At 35.4% G+C, this 16,983-nt stretch overlaps 1 protein-coding gene across 1 annotated transcript in view; it reads right to left on the bottom strand.

The window, feature by feature from the left end:
* TMC1 (transmembrane channel like 1) overlaps window positions 1-16,983 on the bottom strand; it is a gene marked incomplete at its 5' end in the record, with an annotated part of 194,750 nt that overhangs the window by 152,926 nt on the left and 24,841 nt on the right. Inside the window, 2 exons of the mRNA XM_055350074.2 lie at window positions 3,090-3,261; window positions 9,044-9,091. Of these exons, the coding sequence (XP_055206049.2) occupies window positions 3,090-3,261; window positions 9,044-9,091 (220 nt within the window). The remainder of the gene's footprint in view (window positions 1-3,089; window positions 3,262-9,043; window positions 9,092-16,983) is intronic.

Genomic DNA, 16,983 nt, shown 5'->3' with positions numbered 1-16,983 from the left:
GTTAAGCCTTTAACTTGCCAACCCTTTCAAAATAATTCATGATATCTACATATAATTACCTTAAAGCTTTACACTGCTGAACTTCCACTAAGAATCACATGTAAAACAGCATCTCTAATCCAACATCACCAAAGAATGAAAGAATCATCTATTTGATGTGTGGATTTGCCAGGTAACTAAACCTACAGGCCAACTTTCAGAGACCCTTTAATAGAAACAATTCTAATACTAATTAAATAGTTTATAAGTTCAGCTTGTCCAAATTTCAAGTCCTTTAAAAATCATATGAAATGTCTTTAATAATCCCTTTTCTAACTATCCCTGTGAGAACAGTTTTCACTTCTCTGAGACTCCAAGCTACTTTGTTTGTATTTCTCTGGGACACATATACTTTCTTATGTCATAATAATTTGTATCTAAGTGGCCTATCCCTTACTATATTATGGACTTTTGAAGATTGCAAGATTGTGGGCAATTACATGTTCATATCCAAGTATCCCAAAGATATAAGCAAATTAGGTTGCACAAAAGTAGAGCTGGGTAAATAACTTATTGAATGAACATATGTGTACAAAACTTTTCTGGATTGCTCAGGGTTATCATCATAAACCCAGTGCTCAAAGTACACTAAAATATAACAACTACCTCTGAGATTATTATGGTATGGAAAGACGTTTATTCCTGTACTAAATGATCCCAGATTGGTATATCTTTTAAGTCTCTGTTGTTAATTGTTTATTTCACCAGGAGGATCAGGCTGTGTTACAGGGTACAGTTGTTGACACATAAGTTACCCTCAAATATGAAGGTGATTAAAATACTTTTCTAATCAGCATTACAGGAAACCTGCTTTTCTAGAATCACTCAAAGAAAGGGCTAATCATATTAAAAGGCATAGGCATGCCTCATCTAAATTTTCAGGCTAATCTGTGCAAGAATGGTTTTCTATCTTAAGTTTGATATATTTAAACAACAGTTGTTAGGAAGAAGAAGGCATAATATGCTGAATTTCTCACTGCTATGAATATATTACTTATCCACTTAAAACTGGGTCAGGAAAAGCCTGTAATATTACTGGAAATACTCCAAAATGTCTAACAAGGCAGTGTTTTTTTAACTGCCTCCAAAGATAGTTAGCATTACAACCTTGGTTTTAGTTGGTTTCAAATGTTGTGTCAATGCAAGGGAAATTCCCTGAGGCATTACTTGAATAGTTAAATAAAAAATACCCTGAATTAATTAACCTACATAAATGTGCCCTGATTTGCCTACTAATCTTTCTCAAAAATATTATCTAAGATTTTCTTTTAAAAAAAAGATGTTTATCTTCAAAATGAACAATAGAAAATAGACTCTAAAATAGAGAACAGAACTATCAATAATTACAACTAATTTCTGATACTATTTATAATAGATGCACAAATTGTCGCAGCAAAAATACAATTTGCAAAACCTACGGAGACAGTTGGGTTATGTGGAAGAGTGGGAGGTAAGGGATCTTGATTCTCAAGATCAAAATGAAAGTGAGGCCAGCTAGGAAGAGACACTGTCATAGCCACAGGATCCAGTTGCTTCACATGGCCCCGTTTCCTAGAAGTTGAGCAGTTGCCATGAGGGCCATCAGCAGACAAGAGAGCAGAGGAATTCCTGCCCAACTCATCTTTTTAAAAGGATTTTTTTGAGGCATAAATAGAGAGGAAAAGCAAATTTTGGAACACAACCTATATCATGCATACATCAATTGGAGATGTTTTCTCAATGAAATACCACTCTTGGAAAGCATAAGCTTTGCTAAATAGGAAATATTACTACATAATAATGGAAGTAACAATCATAGTAATACATGGGACATAAAATGTGTTGCATTTTATTTTTGAAAGGAATAAAGCATAAAGAAACTTTAAAAGCAGATATAAATCAAAAATACTAGAGTCAAAATTTAAAAGCAAGTTTTGTCTTGGTATTCAAAAGGGAGAAAGGAAAAGCTGGGGAAGAGGAGGAGGAAAACTTAGACATGAAGTAGATGGTGTTATTCTTATTCTAAAAGAAACCATTTTTTGTTAATGCTAAGCTTCTCTACTTGACAAATTTTTCATTCAGTTGTTTTTAATGACAATCATTTATAAGGAATAACACAATAGTTAGAGCTATTGAGTAAAGAAGTGTGTCATCTTGGGAGGACATCTTAGAAAGTTCCTCATGCTTCAAAGTCCTAAGAGTGTTTGGAGGAGATTTCACCACCTGATGGCGACTCGCATGGCCCTATTACCTGCGAGTTGTGGAACAGGTTGGCTGTTCTCTTGCATTCTTTCCAAGGGGTCTAGGTTTTCTCCTTAATTAGAGGTGTTTTACACGTACATTTTTCCTACCTGCCTGCTATCTGCAAATTTCCAAAAAGCAAAAAGAAGAAAAGTATTTTCTTGGATTTTTCCTAAACAGCATTTAATGCATTATTCTACACAAAGTCAGCGTTTACTAAAATGTTTTCCTGGTGGAACTAAAAGATATTGAGTTGTATTAAAAAGAAAATGACAACCCAAATCCTCTGTAACAAGGGCTAGCACACTTTCTTTCTGTAAAGGGCCAAATAGTTAATATTTTAAGCTTTGAGTGAGATGTACAACTCTGTCCCATATTTGTCTTTGCTTTTTATTAATGACCCTTTAAAGCTGTAAAAACCATTCTTACCTCTTGGGCTGGATTTAGCCATAATTTTCCAACCCCTGCTCTGTAAGATAAAGTGATGTTTGCTCACTATTTAGGAGTTTCTACTTAACCTAGATAACAATGCATACAATTAGTGGGGAAATTTTAAAATCTTTAAATTAACTGTAATATGTCAACGACCTATGATAATTCAGATCCTTCATAAGAGAATTTCTCATGGTCCATTTTAAATATATATTCATTTTAAAATTCTATTTTAACCATTAAAATACATTTAATTAAGTAGAATAAAATAGCATCATCAGGTTAAGGCTGTCTTTCTAAAAGTAGCTTTAATTACCAATTTTAAGGTCAAAGAGTATCTGAAAGGAGTGATCTTCTTCAGCATTGGAACTTTTGAAAGAATATCAGAACTAACTTACGCTCCTCTCTTTAGCCTCCTCCTCCTCTCTTTTTCTCTTGCCTTCCTTGTTTCTTCATCCTCTGGTTCAGGTTCTGGGTCATCCTCATTGATAACATCTCTGGTCCGTTTCCTCTTTGGTCTCAAGCTCTCTCTTCGAGGTAGCTTATCTTCCTCCTCCTCTTCCTCTTCACCTAAACATAGCACTTGATTCAATGAGTAATGTCAGAAAGTGCTTCCTCCCACTACCAAGCTTATTCTTAGTTTTTAATAACTATTATTACACATCTGACAGCACAGTCTAGCAATTCTCCACATCGTGATGGGATGCATCATGGAATACATATTTCGTAGCCCATCATTTAAATAAATGTATCTAGATTTCCATTTCCATTGTGGTTCACCGACTCAAATAGGTGAATGTGGATTCCCAAATTTTATTAAGTTTTTGAAGAAGTTCTAGTCTTCATTTACTTGAGTAACTAAATAGCTTGGTGGTTAATATCATATCATGACCTCTAAGACCATTCAAATAAGTCCAAGTTTAGAGATTACCATTCCATTACATAATTGTTGAGTGATTAACCACTTCATATTTATTACTACTTCTATCTTAGAACAAAGAAGAGGAACGTTAAAGAGGTGCTACAAACTAGAATAATTTTGGAGAAATTCATTCAACCCTTGAGGTTCCTCTCAATTTAAATTTTCTTCATTCTTGATTCTAAATATATTTCTCCTTTTTTCTCAATATTTTTGTTCTTTTCTTTAAAAAAAATAGTAGTATACACATTTGCTTGATCATTTATTTCTTATGAATAGAAATAGGTAACTTATAAATTTAATGTAAAATTGAGAATAATGACAGCATTGTTTTGTTTCATCATCAACAACAGTGAATGCCTCATGTGTTCATAACTTTTTAGGATGCTTCCAGGTAAAGAATAGAGAGATAATTAAGATAAAAGATAAAATTTCCTTCACAAAGTTTATAACATAACATTACTATTCCAGTTTCATTTCTATTGCTCCTAACTTCTAACATTTAGCATAAACTATTGTAAAAAATTAAATATTACAGTTATCATTACTCTCTTAGAGGTTACCCCAGAGAAAAAATTATATTTCAATGGAAAGCTATGAATTATCTGCAGCATACCTTTCTGTGTTATCTGATTCTGATTTTATGAGAACTATATGACAACTTTGAAAATTATACATAACCATATAGAGCAATACAAAACACTTTTTATCTGTAGACATCCAAATGAACTCTTTCCAAAGGAGAGACAAGCCCCCTTTCAAAAACAACTTTGCCTTCATTTGTACAATCATTTCAATATTTATTATCTATAAATGTATCTATTCTTTGGACTTTCCTTTGAACTGATTATAGCATCACAAGTTGTTTTATTAGTTAAATATGTTCTTTTCACATACGTGTGAGTCATCATTTTATTTTTTCAAAATTATCTTTAATTACCACTTGTTAAAACTTTTTTATTGATATTTCAGGTATAAGATCTAAATATTACATATATTACTAAATGTCAGGTAGCAGAGAGAAAAAAACAGAATAACTTCACTTTTTTTTTTTTTTTTTGAGACACAATTTTGTTCTATCACCCAAGCTGGAGTACAATAGCACAGTCTCGGCTCACTGCAACCTCCAGCTCCAGAGTTCAAACGATTCTCTTGTCTCAGCCTCCTGAGTAGTTGGGAATACAGGTGTGCGCCATCATACCCAGCTAATTTTTTGTATTTTTAGTAGAGATGGGGTTTCACCATGTTGGCCAGGCTGGTCGTGAACTCCTGGCCTCAAGTGATTCACCTGCCTTGGCCTCCCAAAGTGCTGGGATTACAGGTGTGAGATATCGCACCCAGCCCATAATAACTTTTCTAACTGGGCTTGGAAAACTATATATATATTCTGTCATCCAAATCAAGAATGAGTTTCTGTTTGTTTAATATTGTGGCAAATGTATGTTATTTGAACCCCATCATGGCATTCTGAATATTTACCCTGCTTTTATTAGCCACATTAGTCACTAATTAAACAAAGGACAAAAACTTGACAGGAGGCGAGAAACAATTCACCCACTAATAACTCACAAACCCAGGCAGCTACTTGGTACTCTGAATTTTAGTATTTTTTGTATTAAAACTAAACTACTGGGATGACATCAACAAGATGACAAAATAGGAAGCCCTGGACCCGCCTTCCCTCCATGGACATAAAAGTTCAACTACAATGTGGAGATAAGCTCCCTTCGTGAGAAATTCGGAAACTAGTTGAAAGGTGCCTGCACCCTAGATGAACACAAAATCAGCTAGGTAGCTGGTAGAAAAATCTGACACACCCTCACACCATAATCCCTCTCTGCTAACACAACACCATACAATTGGGAGAAAACCATCATCTCCTAGTTTCTCCCTGGGGAGAGGAGAAAACAACTGAACCATGTGTCCAACATTCTGATTTTTCTGGAGGTTCCCAAAGGACTGGTTTCTGTCTTGCCAGAATCTGAGCACTGACAGGAAAAGACCTCTGGTTGGGAACCAATGAGAGCAAAGATAGCCGTTTGAATAGTATGCCTCACTCAAATAGCCACTCCCCCAACTTAGCACAGAATAACCAGATGATAAACACCAAATCTGCACCTCTCTGGGGAGAAAAACAGTTGGATAGTGCATCCAACTCTCCAACTTTTCTAAAAAATGACTGGACTGGCTTCTGTCCCACTTGTCTCCTAGAGCACTAATAGGACCCAGCATATTCTAAATGGCCCAGGGCCAGGGAGAACAAAGGTGAAGTTTTGAATTAGTTTGTACTCATTCACCAGAGCCCCTTCCCCCAGTTCAGCATGACACAGTTGGCAAGAATTCCAGCCCTTGACTTGCCCCTGAAATGGGAAATAAAAGACTGAAATATATATCCTGTGTTCAGACTTTTCAGGAGGCTGCCTAAGGGAATGACCAGTCTCAGGGCATGGACAGGACCCAGCATACTGTTGATACCTGGGGGCCACTGGAAACAAAACAAAGAACTCAGGACGTGCTGCTTCCTCAGAAGACACATGTTATGACAGAAGGACACTGGAGGGAACAAGAGATTATGAAGTCTTAAAAAGAAAAAGTCAACTGAAAAATCCCTCTTATTGAGAATTTACACACACAAGTCCAGAGACGATGCATACACAGGAAATGTTTGAGACGCCCAAGAATCTCTGGCCTGCCTCATTGGTGAAACTCTTCTCCTGTACAAGGCTAATCCTTCTCCTGAAGGCTGGGAAAGGAATCTGTTTTTTCTAATACATGGATACCAAAACAAACAAACAAACACAATCAAGAAAAATAAAGAAACAGGAAAACATACCCCAAACAACAGAAGATAAAGCTCCAGAAACCAGCCCTAATATAATGGAGATATATGAATTACTTAACAGACTATTAAAAATAACTCATAAAGATGCTCAACAAATTCAGAAGAAAAATGCATGAACAAAGTATGAGTTTCAACAGAAATAAAAATATAAAAATAACCAGAGATAAATATTAAGAGTACAAGACAATAACTGAACACAATAACTGAAGAATAGAGTAACAGAAATTCACTACAGAGGTCTAACAGCAGACTCGATCAAGCAAAAGAAAGAATTACCAAATTGAAAAAGAGGATGTTTGAAATTATAGTTAGAAGAGCAAAACCATAAAAAGAATAAGAAAAAGTCAAGAAAGTTTTATGAGGGATCAACAAGCAGACCAATATATACACTATGGGAGTTCTGAAGGAGAATAAAAGAAAGAAAAGGCCAGAAAGACTATTCAAAGAAAATAATAGCCAAAATCTTCCCAAATCTGGGAAAGAAAATGGACCCTCAGATTCAGGAAGCCCACAGACCCTAAATTATGTGAACCCAAATAAATCCACACCAATACATATTATACTTAAATTGCCAGAAGTCAAAGACAAAGACAGAATTTTAAAAGAAACAGAAAAGCAACTTGTCATGTACAAGGAAACCTTCATAAGACTATCATTTCTTAGCAGAAACTATGCAGGCCAGAAGAAAGTAGGATGATATTTTAAAAGTGTTGGAAAGAAGAAACCTGCCAACCAAGAAAGCTATGCTCAGCAAGTTTGTCCTTTATAAATGACAGAGAAATAAAGACTCTCAGACAAACAAAACCTAAGTTAATCACCCCTAGACTTTTCTTACAAGTAATGCTAAAGGAAGTTCTTCAAGTTGAAAAGAGAGGACACTAAAGAGCAACACAAAATCACATGAAAATATAAAACTATCTGGTAAAGGTAAATATATAGACAAATACAGGATACTATAATACTTTAATGACAGTATATTGGTAACTTTTAATTGTATTATAAAAGTAAAAAAGTATTAACAGTAACTATAAAAATACGTTAATGGATGCATAATATAAAAATATGTAAATCAAGATGTCAATAACATTAAGTGTCAAGGAAAGTAGAAGTGTAGAGTTTTAGTATGCAATTGAGGTTAAATTGTTTTCTGCTTAAAATAGGACTTTTATAATTATAAGATGTTGAACGTGAGTCCCATGGTAACCACAATAAAATTTCTATAGAAGATACACAAAAGAAAAGAGAAAGGAATCAAAGTATATCACTATAATAAAAATCAATAAAATATGAAGGAGAATAGCATGAGATAAAAAAGGGACAAAAGAGCTTTAAGACAGAAAACAATGAACAAAATGGCAAAAGTTAGTCTTGCTCTATCAATAATAACTTTAAATTTAAGTGGATTGAACTTCTCAATCAAAAGACATAAAGTGGCTGAATGAATTAAAAAAGAAACCAAAGAAAAGAAACAACTATATGCTAACTATAAAAGATTCACTTTAGATTTAAGGACACACATAGGGTGAAAGTGAAGGAACGGAAAATGATATGCCATGCAACTGGTAGCTAAAAAAGAACAGGGGTGGCTACACTTACATCGGACAAAATATGCTTTTAGTATAAAACTGTCATAAGCAACAAATAAGGGCATTAAATAGTAATAAAAGGGTCAATTTACCAGGAAGATATCACAATTATAAGTATATATGCATCCAACATCAGAGCACCTAAATATATGAAGTAAACATTAACCAAACTCAAGAGAGAAAATATACAGCAATATAATTATAGTAGGAAACTTCAATACCCTACATTACATTCCATAATGGATAGAACATCTAGACAGAAAATCAATAAGGAAACAGCAGTCATGAACAACATTATAGATCAAACAGACCTAGCAGACATATACAGAACATTCTATCCAATAACAACAGAATAAACACTCTTCTCAAATGCATGAAACCTAAAAATACTACTCTAACATTCCCTCTGCCCTGTCTGTGTAAAAACTGGTCATCAAGAAATCATCCGACCTACCTTGTTTGAGTGTAGATCATAAGACCCTCATTCCAAAGAGGGTCCCTGCCCCATACCCAGAAGAAAGAAATGCATGCTTAGAGAGGCCAAGAAGAATCTAGGCAGACAGGCCTTGTTGTGTTTCCCCACTCTGTGTAAACATTAGATTATACCCTTTTTGTCCAATCATATTTCTACACTGCTATCCACACTTTGTTGAACCTAAGCATAAAAATGGACAATTTTCTCTGTCTTTGGGTCTTCATCCTAAGGCTTTAATGAATACAAGTTCTATGAAATTATATGCCTTTTCTCCTATTAACATGTCTTTTGCTTGTTGATTTTTCAGCAAGCAATCAAGGGAACACGGTCTTGGCCCTTATAGTGCCAACTGGATAGACTCTAGAGTGGGGATTCTGTTTGCTGAACTTGATTCCTCCTGTGAGACCATCAAAAGTTATCCACACACACTTCTGCTTACATATGGTAGCTCAAGTCCACAAGAGGATAAATTCCTTGAGTTTACTGGTATTCCATAGGAAATGTATCCCAAGTGGCCCATCACCACTTACTTGAGCTTTCCTCAGTCTCGTCTTCTTTTTCCTCCACTTTGATTTGTACTGTTGAGGAAAGAAAACAGTACAGCAATTATTTAAATGCCTGTACAATTGTTAGTAAGTGGTTTTTACTTTTATTGTTTTTATCATAATGTTTTTGTGCAGTTAATACAATTTTTCCATAAACTTGTCAAAATGAGCACGATTTATTAAAGATATACAGCTACAGCATCTTATACAATGCCATGCAAAGATTTTTCTATTTCATAATCTTCACGGATTTGCAAAACATAACAGTTATAAGCCCAATTCAAAGTTATAAGCTATCAGCTCAATTCAAAATAACTTCAACCAAAATAAATTCTGTATTGCAATAAGTAGACTTGGGGTTTGTTGGGTTATTTTATTTCATGAGAAATTGAATTGTTAATAAAGCTATATCCACATGCCCATACCAATTAGGTTAATAACCAAATTAACTACTTAAAAATAGAGAATAATTTATTCCAAACACTTTTACCAAGCATGAAAAAGTCTTTAGAAAAATGCTTAAAGCCAGATCTTTTCTATTTCAATTATTTTTATAGGTATTATATTAATATAGCCTAAATTTCCCAATATGTGATTCCCTTTGGCAATATGGAGATAGGTGATTTTACAGTTCTTTCCAAGACAAAGGACACTTTTTCTGTTTATTCCTCACCCCATAACACATATAGCATCTTCTTCTTAGCTTTGCTTCATTTTTATAAAGGCATATAAAAGTTTTATAAAATTTTTGACACTACAGTAATATGAAAAAATATATTTATTGTCATATTTTTTCTTTTGTCAACTTAGTGTTCATTCATCACAGGTTTCTTGCCTCGGAAAAATTAAAATATTTCTTAATAATCGAAGTCTATTAACTTGCTTATAAAACATGAATTTTATCATATTTTTATTTAAGGTGGAATGGCATTTTTCCAAAAAAGCAAAGATGACAAACAATGTTGCTGTGAACAGATGAAACAACCTCTGGTTTTGTTTCTGTTCACTCACTGTCAAAGGTTATTATTCAGAACTTGACAGGCATATTGAAAGGACAACACATGCCAAGAGTGTAAATTCCATTCACAAAGAATATTATTGTAAAAGTACTTTTTGCCTTTAAACAGCATCTGGGTAAAAAATTTTAGGATATGCAAAAATGTTATCACTCAACATCAGCCACAGAATGTGAAAATAAATGTTCTTTTGTTCAAAGTGAACATATGCCTTCTGTTGCTGGCTGCAACTGAATCTACACAGGACAAAGATCTTTATGTCACTACTGAAAGTTTGCAATAATGAAGGCAGACACTTCTAAGGAGATATTCCACATTCTACAATAGGTCATGGTCTTTTATTTGCAATTAATGTCACCACTAAGCTTCTTCAGTCAAAGAAGGATTCTCTAGGAAAGAATTTTAATGATATAAGAATAACATTGGAGCAGGGTGTTATCAGTTATATATAAAGAAGAAACAGCCGAGGACAAATAGCAAATGCTGACCCACAGCCTACTTTGCAATATGCACAACCAAAGCAAATTTTTAAAACATTTGTACAATGTATTAGGCTGATTTGTGATGATTATTTCACTAGAATGTGATAATATAAAGTTATTTAAATAAAACAGAAAAACCTACTAAATGAACAAAAATATAAGGAAATCTTTAGGAAAGATTATATATTAAATAAAAAGAGCAGAATAAGTTATCCCAAGCTAAAGAGATAAGCAACAACTCAGTTTCCTCTAATAACCAAGGGAGAGAAAAAGCAAGGCTAGAGTCATGAATCACCTTCTCCGGCACAGAAGGAATAGTTTATAAATAACCATTAAATAAAACCTAAAAGTCCATAAGGGAAGATATTCCCTGTGGTGGCAAGTAGAGAACTAAAACAGAGCTGCGATTTCTCAGTGATGCAATGAAGACTGCTGCAGAAATGACCCAGTCCCTCCTCTTGAGTTGGTTTTCCAATAGTGATTCTGGTCTGTGCATGGTCATCTCCACATTCTCCTTAGGTGCCTTCTTTGCTTAACAGCATTCCTTTGTCTGATCGTGGAACAGTCATGTTTTATAGTCATTGTGATAATACTTGTTTTGTTCTTGATTCAAACCCTCAGCAAAGGTGTCATAAGCATCAAGAACCAAATAGCAGCACTATGACCAGGAGATTTAAGACACTACCAAGATCCTCAGAGCAAGCTCGATTTTAATGGAACATTATTTGGCCTGAAAAGTAACTATCAGCACTGGCCTATATCTCCTTCAACTTAAAGCAATGCTAAAGAACTATGTTAAGAACTCCCTCCAAGACAAAAACCTGTGTGAAGAAATAGCTCAGAATACTTGAATGGGAGCTACAAACCCTTTCCTTTCTCAGACAATCTCTGAGATGGCATGTTGCCATTCCTTCTCTCCGCAGTCCCTAGTACCTTATTCCCAATCGTATGATCTCTTCATGCCTCAGCTGCTCCCCAATGCCCATTGATCATGCACTTTAAAAATAACCTTCTCTCCTGGAGAGTGATGGGAGGATAGTGAAGGAAGAGGAGGGGAAGTCTGTCAAAATGTTGGAGGCCGCAAGCAAAACTGCATTGAAGTATGTGTAGTTAAAAGAGGAATATGCAATAGGAGCAGATGAACTCCTAGGCAACCCAGATCCTCATTTCATGCAGATAGACTCAGTAATTAAAAACAGTATAAAGAAACAACAGCAAAATGTCACATTTCAGAGGCATAGGAGTCGTTCAGAAAAGTGGATGTTGTTCTGGGGCTTCTTTTTTAATCTATAATGCTGAAAGTAGTTTATGCTTCTTCAGGATAACACAGTGACCAAGTGGCCAGAAGAGTTGAATGGTATTGCCTTTTTCTCTGACCCACATTTACTTCTTGAAGCAATGTTTATAGCTCCAGGTTATTATTTTGGAAACTGAAAATTCACTTATTGAATTACCATTTATTGTGTGCTCACAAAGGAATATAGAGAAAATGCTCTTGGATAAGGGTTTGTAGACAGTAAAAGAAAATACCACTGCCTTTAATGAGTCTTACTATTTGATGCAAAAGAATGACTTTATAGGCCAGTCGCAGTGGCTCACGCCTGTAATCCCAGCATTTTGGGAGGCCGAGGTAGACGAATCACTTGAGGTCAGGAGTTCAAGACCAGCCTGGACAGCAAGGTGAAACTCCGCCTCTACTACAAACACAAAAATTAGCTGGGCTTGGTGGCAGGCACCTGTAATCCCAGCTACTCAGGAGGCTGAGTCAGGAGAATCACCTGAACCCGGGAGGCAGAGGTTGCAGTGAGCCGAGATTGTGCCACTGGTCTCCAGCCTGGGCCACAGAGTAAGACTCCCTCTTAAAAAAAAAAAAAAATGGCCAAGGCGGGTGGATCATGAGGTCAGGAGATCGAGACCATCCTGGCTAACACAGTGAAACCCCGTCTCTACTAAAAATATAAAAAATTAGCCGGGCATGGTGGTGGGCGCCTGTAGTCCCAGCTACTCGGGAGGCTGAAACAGGAGAATGGTATGAACCCGGGAGGTGGAGCTTGCAGTGAGCTGAGATAGCGCCACTGCACTCTGGCCTGGGCGAAAGAGCAAGACTCCATCTCAAAAAAAAAAAAAAAAAAAGAATGACTTTATAACAGTAAGGTTTGAGATTAGGTATGGGTTTCTTATCCAGCCTACTTGAGCTGCAACAGCAATGTATTATTTAGCTCTTTTGTGTTTCTTCTCAGGATCCTTTTTTGTGTACAAAGAATGTCAATGTTGGCCCTTCTCATACAAATTGGCTGTTTTTACCTCAGACTAAACTTTCTTGATAGGGATGTTAATCAATGGCATGACAGGCATAAATGAACCCATGTCATCCCTGTAGGATGTGAGAGAAATAGAGAAATCAAGGATAGCAACAGGTTCTTTGCTTGAGCACCTGAAGAATGGAATTACAGGAAAAGAAGATGGAAGACTGTAGGGAGAATAGCTTAGGTAGGAGCTGTTAAAGATCAGGACTTTAATCAGATCCGTTGGATTTCAGGTGCTGTCTAGACATCCAAGCATGACATTAAGTAGGCAGTTGAATATTTGAGCCTGGAGTTCAGAAGAAAGGTCTGGACTGGAAATATGAATTAGGGAATTATCAGTATAAACATTGTATTTAAAGCCATAAGACCAGATGAGATAACAAAGAAAATGAGGGTAAACAAAACAGAAAAAGGAGACTCAAAATGGTGAGGAACAGGAGAAGAACAAACTGAAGAAATTAAAAATGAACAATCAGCTCTTAAGTAGAAGGAAAGTCAGAGATTGTGGATGGCAGAAGATGTGCATCAGAGACGTATCATAAGTTGCTAAGTACAATGAGGACTGAAAATTGACCACTGGATTTGACAATGTAGAGATATTGATGATCTTGGCAGGCATATGTTTAGTGCAGTTGTGTGGGCAAATAGCTGAATTCAAGTGGCTTTTTGAACTGATGGGCAGTGAGTAAAAGGATACAGCTATTTTTGCTAGTTAGAATGGTCTTATATGCTGTTAAGAAAGATCTAATGAGAATTGAGAAACTGAAGATGTAGGCTATGAAATGAACCACCTATAACGTAAAGCAAACAACACGAATTAGATTATTAATTCCTCAGTTTTATTTCTGCTTTTGGTTTATCCCTGGGATGTGCTTCTCTGACTGATACTTTGTTAAAAGACTGAACAACTTACTAATATACCTCTTGCTTAGATTTGAGTCCACTATAGCAATTCAAAAGTATGGAACTAAAAGATGGGGTAGGGAAAAGAAAAGAAAGAAAAAGAATGAGAGGAGAAAGGAGAGAGACAGAAAGAGAAGTAAAAAAATAAATATGGGGTTAGAATTACAGTAAATGATACTGGAAAAGAATAAGCATAAAGCAAAATTTTGCATTTTAGTCTTGCTACATATGACAAATAAATATTTTTAACATATATATATATATATATATATATAAAATGTGTAACCTCAGGTTAACTAAACTCAGACCACCTTCAGCTGTCTGTACTATTAATATTTTGCTTTTAAGATAACGTGAAATTTGTCATATTTCATAAGGAAATTATGAGCCCCTTAACAAAAACGTGAAATCTCTCTTCTCAAGGGGGAAAAAAAGAGAGAAAAGGGAAGACAGACCAGTGAAACTATAAAAAATAAGCTATGATTTTTTTAAAAAAAACCTCTTTAAAAGGCAGCATTCTTATGAATACACACTGTGTAATATTATACTCTGAAAACTCTACGTATAAGGTCAGTTGCCCCTCAAATTACTAATTTCTGATTATAGCAATACGAATAATGGGGATGCATATTTTGATCTGAAGAAAATTACACATGTGTATACATGTATATGTATATAAGCTATGCCAAGAACAGCATTTAGATATTTTGCTTTTCTTAAAACCAAACAAAAAGTAAATCAATCCAATTTTCAAAAGGAATGAGTAAAATTAGCCCTAAAGAAGACTAAAGAAGAATTGCCCAACAATGAGCCACTTGGATGCTAGACTGAGTCACCAAATCATATTCAGGCATCATCTCCATATAGAGAATGGCCCAGGAAAAGGTTCAAATTTGTGCCAAAATCTCATGTCTAATTGTAATCCCCAGTGTTGGAAGAGGTGCCTGGTGGGAGGTGACTGGATCATGGGCACAGACTTTCCCTTTGCAGTTCCTGGAATAGTGAGTTCTCACAAGATCTTGTTTAAAAGTGTGTAGCACCTTCCCCTTCTCTCTCTTCCTCCTGCTCCGGCCATGTAGGAGGTACCTCCTTCCTCAACTTTGCCTTCTGCCATGATTGTAAGTTTCCTGAGGCCTCCATGAGGAGGCTGGAGAGCAGAAAGCAGCCATGCTTTCTGTACAGCCTGCAGAACCATGAGCCAATTAAACCTATTTTCTTTGCAGGTTACCCTGTCTCAGGTAGCTCTTTATAGCAGTGCAAGAATGGGCTAATACAGCCCAACACTCTGAATTTATGATAACACTATTGGTGGTTGTGAAGTAGACAACAGAAGCTACTGCATACAAAACTGAATAAAAATAATAGGGTGCAATTCTTCTTACTCTAGAATAAAATATACCCAAGATTATTAAATCTCACTCAGGTTAATTAAGCAGCTCCCTTTATCTTTGCTACTTCTAGGTCAGGACAAAAAGAAGCTCGCGCCATTTGTTTATAACAATCCCAAGTCCTTCAAATGATGGAATTAAACATAATATTTCAGAAGCCATTGAATGAAGAGAATAATTATGTAGTTCTTAAATAAATCAAATACCTTAATAAACCTGTAAGCTATAAGACATTTAAAAAATTATCAGGAGTGAGAAACACAGAATGAGATCATTACACTTAAATATCATCAAAGGATCTGGGGATAAGATTTAATGAGACAGAAGTAGGCTGATATTTCTTCTGTGCGTACCAGTATCTTATCTTCCTTAAGACCAGTTTTGTGAAAACCAGAGGGCACAGACATTCAAAAACACCCTACTGGAAACTTGTGTAATAAATGCCCCCAAAACTGGTCATATTTTCAAACATTATAATATCTTGGAGATACTAAATAGTTATTTTCAATCTCTGTGGTTTCAAAATTACAAGGAGAATAATAGTTTTGGTTTTTGGTAGGACTCGCCAATCCAAAAGAGGGAGGCAGGCAAAAATTACAACTGTTATAATAGCTGTCACTCTTCAATGTTTTTCCTTCTAGATTACACTCATTTTCTGAGACTCTTTAGGCCCTCAGAAGTAGAAAATAAATAGCCGCTGATGTCTGCTTTATTAAAAACACAATATAAAATAATTGATAAATATAATATAGTTGATAAATAGAACAGGATGAAGCCTATGGAGAAACACATTTTACTCTGAGGTCACAGAGAGAGGACACTAACTCTGAGGCAAACAGAACAAAAATAGAAAATCTACTCAAAATAAAGATCCCCATTCTATCCTTTTACAATGGAAATAAATCTTTTTTATACACGTAAGAAGGAGGGGAAAGGGATGCACACCAATTTTTTTGCACGTTTTCCTTCTGCTTTTATTGTACGTGAAATTATAATTAAACACAGGCTGAGTGAAGTGGGTTGCTGGTATGTTTCCAAATTCTACCACCCTTGAGCTGGAAGAGCAAATATGAAATGTGAAGCCTGGTTCTGCAAATGGCAAATTACATGCTGGAGTATTTGTGAGAAACTGCAATTAGGTATTTCACGACACCATCAGTCTACACAAAGAACAAAAACAGCTCTTACTCTATGCGGTTTGGAGGGTTGGCTTTAAAAAAAAAAAAACTATACATATTCAATAAATAAATAGTTATTTACAAAGACATTTAGAGCCCTCTGTGGTTATGAAAAAGTAAGTGGTGAGTCTTGCATTTTCTTTGCATTTAGATTGTTTGAGGGAGGGAACATTTCTTATTTAACCATGCTGTCATAATATATATTCAGAGTGTATGCTTTCACATTGCAATTACCACCATAAAGGGCAACCACTGTAAATAAGTGTGGTAAAATGAAATACATTATCTTGTGTGAGGTTTTCTGGTTAAAATCTTTTCTAGTAATAGGATACCAAAATAACAACCAGATGAAAATACAAATGTGCATTATAACCTCTTAGCAGCTGTGCTTATATCCTTGGGTTATTTAGGACAAAAAAGAATCTTTCTGTCCTCCGTAGCATTTTTGCAATATTCCAACTCAAGAAGAAGAATGGTTTTCAGGGTTCATGGATAAGCAAACAAAGTGAAACAAACAAAAAACACTAAAGAATTGTGAAAGAACCGAAAGAAGAGGATTGTTCCTAAGGCATAAGGAAGCATAAAAGGCTGGCTGAACTCTGTACACATCTTTACCCTTCCTTTGTAGCACTGCTTTTGTTCACATTAGAGA

This window comes from Gorilla gorilla, chromosome 13, assembly GCF_029281585.2.
Source record: "Gorilla gorilla gorilla isolate KB3781 chromosome 13, NHGRI_mGorGor1-v2.1_pri, whole genome shotgun sequence".
Taxonomy (NCBI): Eukaryota; Metazoa; Chordata; class Mammalia; order Primates; family Hominidae; genus Gorilla; species Gorilla gorilla.
Note: the sequence above shows the minus strand (reverse complement) of the source record. Positions and strands in the feature narration are given on the sequence as shown.